Below are 7,703 nucleotides of genomic sequence, written 5' to 3'. Positions count from 1 at the left end.
ACTATGAGGTGACGGCAACGGTGTCGACTCATTGTAGTCGACAATGAGCGACGGATCAACATCCTCACTGTTAAAGTGGGATGGATCCTTTAGCCCTGTTAACGCGACAGCAGCAGTAGCTGTCGGCGTTTCGACTAAGGCATTAGACGCGGCCGGCAAATTAACGCGGCGCGTGCGCTTGTTGTGAGGTTGTGTGGGCGTCTTCGCAGACGACCCACCAATGTGGCCCCTTTTAGGTAACATCTTTGGCGCCAGGTATGGAAACACGTGCGCTAGAGTGATTAAGTGAACTAGCGGCGCGTAAAGCTGCTCCCATTTCCTCCCTCATCTTTGACGAATTTAAAAATGTAAATTCGTTCTGAAAGGGGGGGGGTGGAGTTACGGGCTAAAGTTGCCCTAATTTTACACAGTTCCCGTTAAGTACACTTGGTGTACTTAAGGGGTTGGTCAATTACTAAATTAAAGTAATTAGACCCAGCACTCGAGTGTGGTGCACATTTGTGACCAACCCTTGTGTATGTGATGCACATGGGTGCCGCTCGCAATACATATCAAGTGTTATTTATAGAGATGACATTTTAATTGGTAAAAATAGGTATTTATATTTAATACGATTAAATATAAATCAGCCTGAAAACTAATTCCTACTTGAAAAGTGCGCACAAGGAGCCGGATTACCGCTCCCGTGACGACTCTTAATGACAGTACTTAGTGTGTTGGGTGAGGTCGCTATCGCGCCCACCACAACCACCTCACTGCACGCAAGAGAAGCAAGTTAAACCGCTTCCTCGCTGTGCTAGGGTGTGTGTCTAAGTAGAGCGTGGCCGCGTTACGACGTGCCCGCCTACACTGAGACAACATCCAACTCATTTCTGGGATCACGAAGGTAGTTTTACGGACTACCAGAACTGGACGATATACCGGATTGCGTTGGGCGTTTTGAATGCTCGCCACGCTGGCTGGCCATAAAAGCACTAATGCCCGGATGCGGAGTGTGCACGTACTGAGGAGACTACCGATCACATCATTTGGCAGCGCACCAAGGCAGCCACAGCGTGGAAGTCCTGGATCCGTCAATATACAGAGAAGGAATGTTCGAGTTCGGACCTGCAAAGGCTAAAATCGGCTGTAGCAAGTCGACAATCTCCACCGATTTCGATAGCATTTTTTTTTATTGGCTCAACAATGCATAGGCAGGTGGACCTACAGTCACACGGCCGCTATGAAACTACTCGGGAAAATATGGACGACGACGACACCTGCGATGCTTTGGCGACTTTGGATCGAAGCTGTCTTCAAAGACAAGGTTAGCAACAAGGGAAAAACGGGGGCAGCTATACTGTCGGCCGGAACATATCAAGTGCCGGCTATTGTCAGCGCGTGGCGAAGGAACCCAGTCAAACGCACTCTAACGCTATGTCTGGATGCCTGCCAGCAAATCATGTAAAACACAGTACCCAGTTCTCCTACTTCTCCGATCCAAGCATGGATTCTGAAAACAATGTACAAGGCCAACCAAGACGGAGGGAGGAATGGCGGATGGGTCTTATACACCTACATCGATGATACTATTTGAAAGCTGACTTGGCGGGGAATTTATATTCCATGGACAAGAAAACCAGATAGTCGGGAATAATCCACCAAGTACTACTAGCACTGATCCAAGAACAACCCCTGGAGCAGGTTTCCTGTGCATCAACACCTTGGACAAGAAGATTCGCAACCACTAGAGTCCAAGGCCGACAAGATGGCACTACTCAGGCGAGCTTTGAACGATTAATTTGGGGTATTATGGAAACAACCCACAAAAGATCGGCTCAAGGACGCAAAATTTCTCGCCACCACCGAAGTGAACCAGAACTTCCGCTTGAAGCCAAACATCCAAGGCACATTTCAAAGACTTCATCAGAAACTCGGTGCCGCAATACTTTGCGAGTGTTGCGAGCACCCACAAACAGACTTAGGACATTATTTCAAGTCTCACTGCATATCAGGCTTCTATAGAAACACAACATAAACACCAAATAGAAGGCCACATTAACCCCTTGAGCTTACTATTCGAGCGGAGCGGCTAAGATTAAAGTCATTGGGAAATGGCTGGGACGTAAGGCTACAAAAGGCTCTTTGCAAGTAATTGGAGTTTTTACACTATTTAATGTACGTATCGCAAAGCTTTACCGGTGAGACCAAGTCCCATGTTTAATTAAACGATGTGGAAATTAAAAAAACATGGTCCAAAATCAAACACAATGTATATAATGAATTTAAACCTTATCTTTATGGGTGCCAATCCTAGCGCTCAATAAATGACTTTTATCGTTCAGTGTCGTATGCGACACTTCCGAAACGGCAATCAAATACCAATTCTTCACTTCGGCAATGACGGTCAAAAATACATAGCGCGGTTAAATTCGAGATAAAACGCAAAGCTGCCAACAATCTATTTAGCTTATAACATTAATCAGGATGAAGTATGCTCGCGTCAAGTCTACAACAGCTCATATGTTGAGTAAACGAGGGTTTATGTCGGTAACAAGCACTGCCGAATTGTACTGCCTCAATACAAGTCCATTTCGCACTGCTTCAGTGCAAGTAGTGCCACACGTCACTTCACGTACACTAGTACGTGCAGAGGAAGACTCTCGTTAAAACACTTGCTTTAAAGAGGGTCAAGAATATACTATATTTGGCATAACTAAGTTCCTTTCTTTCTATCTATTAATTACATCATAATACAAAACATGTAATAAAGTCTTATCAGCCTCTCTCTTTGCGCGCGTCCAGTGCTGACTGGACCGCGGAGCATGTAGATATAAAGGCCTATATCTACCAACGAATAAGCTCTTCGAATGTTACTAGCATATTCTCAAAATATTATCTACCTTTTAGATTATATATTAATTAACAACCTTTATGTGTTAATTTCATGTAACGATACACCCCGGTCACAATAAGACCATTTAAGTGAAAACGATGTTGATTGGTCAGAACCATCATTTTAAATTCTATCGCATGGCTAACGAGTCCATGCGGTCAGCGAATAGTGCGGAACCTTCGGCTGTGGTACGTGCAGCAGCGGGTGACGCACTGTTGTCTCTTGCGGCAGACAATTCGTCTGCTGATTTTTGTCATATCTATCTTTATTTACGTTCTTATCATCTTCTCCCGCAACAATTAACGTTGCGGGTGCACGTGGTAAGTCACCAAGTCACCATGTGAATGCGATTACTATTTGGAGGTCGACTATGAATGCGAGTCGGACGAGATGGTCGACTCGGGGAAAGTGGAACAGTAGCCTGAACGTCTTCAGGCGACTGACTATGAGCCTTCGAATGAGGGGGCTCAATCGGATAGTCGTGCTAAATAGCTTCAATATAGCATGATTAAATCCGACGATGAGGATGATTCTTCATCGCCAGCACCGTCTCCCGTGCCGTCACCCGCACTTATCCCCTGTGCGTGGTGATGACGGTAACGAAAGCCATCGTAATAAAAATTCTTGGGGTACCCCTGCTTCCATGGGTACTACTCAGGGGAGTGCATACAATAAAATGTCCCATCTTGTCCCTGCGAAGAAGCCGTGGCTTTTGCCCGAACGGCTACTCAGTAACTTGTTTGCAGAGACTACTCCTCACAATAAATATCCCTTACTTATTGCAATAAAGCTACATGCTCTTGATCCCAGCACGAAAAACTTTCGCGCCGAGGCAGATTTTTTTTCTCGATGTTTTCTTAAGAATCGATGGAATAATGGCAACAACAAGCGAGATGAAAGCTCGTTGATGCAAGCTTGGAACGCGTATATTCGCAATGTCAAAGACATTGGACGCGAAGTGTGGCTTCAGAAACTTGAAGCGATTCGCGTTAAGTTTGAACAATGTACTTCAACCGGTGCAAGAATTAAACTGCATCGGTTGTCTCGTGAGGCAGGACTTCAATGCCTTACGTTGGGTGATCCCTGTCCGTGTTGTGCTGACACATGAAACGAGTGAAAGCGGATGTTTATTCCCTTTCTTCGCCCTGGTAAAGGGCTCACATCTCTATCGAGATGCGCGATGCAATTGACGTTTTGCAATCGATTTACATGCGCCAGGGGCGCGTGTTTTCCGATGGACCTTCTGATTCATCGGATGGGTCTCGTCATACTGACGGACGAGACCCTTGACGTCAACAACCAGCTGGGACCGAGGCTCCCAGCTGTCATGCGAAGGTGGATAATCGAGCCGGCGAACAAGACAACTCGTTCGCTGCCTCTTCACATCAACGTGATTTACGATACGTTCAACAAGAAAACGTTGACCACCGTGGGAATTCACCAATGGCTACGTGCTAAGAAAAGTTTACCGTAGACAGTAGCACCGAATCACTATATTTAAATGAATGAGTATTTGCTCCTTCATGTTTGTCTGCGTCCCGCTTCTGCCGACCCACTGCGTTAGTAATGGAATCCCGTACGAAACCGACTACTGATTCTCGAGCCAGCAGAAATTTCTCGGCTGACTCATTAGTTTTGTCTTTTTCAGTGCGCTTTGTGCGTATTGCCATGAGATCTTTCTCTTCTTCAGCGAGGGATTTCTCGCTGGAACTGTTATTTTTTTGGGAACAATAGTGTCATAAGTGCTGCTGAATATCTCTCTTTCTAGGTCGATTGCTCCGACATCGACAGCATTCGCGTCGTCCGTAATTTCGACGCGTGATGAGCATGATAAAGAGCTGGTTTTGCTCTTGCGAGTCCCCCCCCCACTTAAGCTGGAAGATCCCTTTATTTGGGTGGGTATGCGTGAATGGTGTATGCGTTGTAGACGCATGCACATAATTGATGATGTCGAATTCGACCATCGGTAAAACTCGCTCCAATTAGGATACGACTGGACGTAACCTCGAAGTATCTCTTCGAGGACGCGATTTACACGTTCCGTCTGACTCTGTCTCTGGATGATCGGAAGTCAGCCGTGTTCCAATCTCTCGGAACACGGATTGCCAATGCTCCACCGTAAACCGTGGATCTCTATCCGAGACCAGTTCACGGTATAAACCGTGGAGTTTGCATACCGTGTCGATAAAGACACGGGCACAGCCCGGAGCCGTGATTGACTCTGATACTGCAGCAAGATGTACCATCTTGCTAAATTTGTCTACAAAAACAAGAATTCCATTGTTTTTGTGGTCGTCTTCGGATTTCCCGAAGACGAAGTCCATAGATACGGACTGCCAACATTCTGCCGGAAGTGATAGAGGTTGTAGAGGTGTACGGGATGAAGGGCTAAGCTTCACCCGTTGACATACCTCGCAAGCACGAATGTGCTTGCGCACGAACTGATACTGGCGGGGCCAGTGATAGTCGCGACTTGTTGTGAGATAAGTTTATTCACGTCCACTATGCCCACTATTGGTGCATCGTGAAACTCATACATGATGCGCATGCGTTAATCATTGTGACTTGGGACGACGTCACGTGGATTGTATCGATCTGATGACGATCGATATAAGGCCGCTAAATCATTAATAAAATATTGGGATGGACTCGTCAGAAGATCCATTAAGCGCAGAGGGTCTTTATCTTTGTGTAGGCTTCCTTTATGCCATCAAACATGTTAATGACGGAACAGTTGTAATGAGTGTTGCACCAGTGGAATTATTTCACTGTTGGAGTTCGCAGCCGGCTCAAAATCGGGTCGGCATGATACCGCATCAGCGACGACATTAAGTTGTCCTGGTTTATATTCCACGAAAAAAATAAATTCCTGAAGCATTGGGTAACTGCGTTTAGCTGGTTGCAGCTGAAGCTATTGGTAACAGACGTCGCGTTCTGCGCCGTCTGTGTCATATTGCACTAACGCAAAGCCGATTTCAAAATCGCTGGCGTCACAGACCACATTAAAAGGTCGGTCTTGATCAGCAATGGCCATGATTAGCGATTGCATCAATATTTGCTTAATACCCTCGAAAACGCGCTGACGATCAGCGTTCCATGACCACTTTACTTTTCCCTTCAACAAAAAAGAAATATGAACTGTCATCTCGGCATAATTGCGGGAGTACTTGTGCAAGTACGCCGCTAACCCAAGGAACTTTCTTAGTTTCTTGACATCGACTGGAACTGGCCAGTCGGTAGTTGCCTTGATCTTTTCGGGATCAGGGCGCACGCCGTGTTTACCGACGATGCACCCAAGAAGTGGCATTTCGCTTGCAGCGAATATACACTTCTTGAGATTTGCGTGCAACTTATGCTTTCGCATAAGTGTAAGAACCTGACGAACGTGAGTTTTATGAACTTCCACGTCGGTCTTTCCGTCCGTGGCCCGGCTATGGACGAATACATCGTCAAAGTAAATCGGTGCGCATTCCCGCACTGGTCTCAACAGATTTGTTACACATCTATTGAATGTTGCAGGGGTGTTACTACTCCCCTGTGGTATAACTTGCCATTCCCAGAGCATCCCGCTGGGAGTGCTCACTGCTGTGTACGGGATGTCCCGTTCATGCATAAGGATCTGATAAAATCCATGCATCAGATCTATAGACGAAAAGCTTGTACTCTTAGACATACCATCTATGATAACGTCTTTCTAGGTATCGGCGTTTGAGCCGGTACCGTTGCAGCATTCAGGTTATTGAATGCGTGCACTATCCGCCACCTGCTTGTGGCCTTTCGCACACAGAAGGTCGAGAGCTATTTGGGGAAGTTGACTCCCTTGCATGGCCCGCTTTTACTCGATCGGTTAAGAATTTATCGATCGCAAGTACTTGTTCACGAGGCAGTGGCCACTGCTTCATGACACAGTACTTCGAGCCCGGTTTGAGCTCGATCCCATGTCCAGTGCCTTTATCGTAAGGCAACTCGCATGGAACTGTTTCGGGGAATACAACCCTGAATTCAATCAAATCCTTATGTAAAGGATTTGTCTTAAGTGACTCCCAAGATTAAGTAGTATATCTCTCAATCCGGGTTTTCACATCGAGGACACTTTCGTCCATCGATGAGCTGGTGAGAACCCGTTCGTTCTCTGCAAAATTTACCGCTGACCGAATATCGGTTACGTATTCGTCCTCTGGGACGAGTACGCAGATCTGCTTGATTTTCCCACTATGCAGATCTTTCAAGAACCGTTTAGGTTTAAGGGTTGGTAATTAAGTTATCTCCGAAGTTAACCTAGGAGGCGAGATCAAGAGTATAAACGCCTAATATTGATCTGTCATTAAAAAAGACATTCAATGTATCGGTTTCTTCCTGGGATTTATACACAGGCTGCCGAGAAATCAATCCCTCGGAATGCTGAAGTCTAGTCACTTCAGCATTAACTAGTTGAGGAGATTTCTCCTCAAGTACGTGGGGACTTATTCCCTTAACGTCTTCCGACTGTGATTGCGCTATCGCAGTCGGGTCCTCTCGGTCGACTCTCTACTCGACCTAGGATCATCGTGTTGTCCATTTTCGACAACCGCTATCTTCCTAGGTCGAGTAGGGCGTACATTCATGTCTCAGGCCACTCGACTTATTCGAGTGGTGGACCTTCGGCGCTGCCTGTGCATTCGCACAGCCGCCAGCAGCTGACTCCACAGGGTGATTAGTAATCACACTGTGATCTTGTGCAGTCGTACTAGCGATCTGAGGCCATCGCACTCACTCGTAGTACACCCACACGGTTGTGGACGCTCCAAGACGTTCATCAGATGGCCATCTGATGTACCTGGTGATGAGG

At 46.4% G+C, this 7,703-nt stretch overlaps 1 protein-coding gene across 1 annotated transcript; it reads left to right on the top strand.

Annotated features, from left to right (window-relative positions):
* Positions 1–1,222: 1,222 nt before the first annotated feature.
* On the top strand, positions 1,223–1,447 carry CCR75_003611 (uncharacterized protein; the record flags this gene model as incomplete). The annotated part of the gene is made up of 1 exon (XM_067961705.1): positions 1,223–1,447. One exon carries the CDS (start codon positions 1,223–1,225, stop codon positions 1,445–1,447), a length of 225 nt encoding a protein of 74 aa, XP_067815234.1.
* Between the last annotated feature and the right edge of the window lie 6,256 nt (positions 1,448–7,703).

The sequence above is a fragment of the Bremia lactucae genome, linkage group LG1 (assembly GCF_004359215.1).
Source record: "Bremia lactucae strain SF5 linkage group LG1, whole genome shotgun sequence".
Classification (NCBI taxonomy): domain Eukaryota; phylum Oomycota; class Peronosporomycetes; order Peronosporales; family Peronosporaceae; genus Bremia; species Bremia lactucae.
The sequence above is the reverse complement of the archived record's forward strand: the minus strand, read 5'-3'. Positions and strand labels throughout refer to the sequence as shown.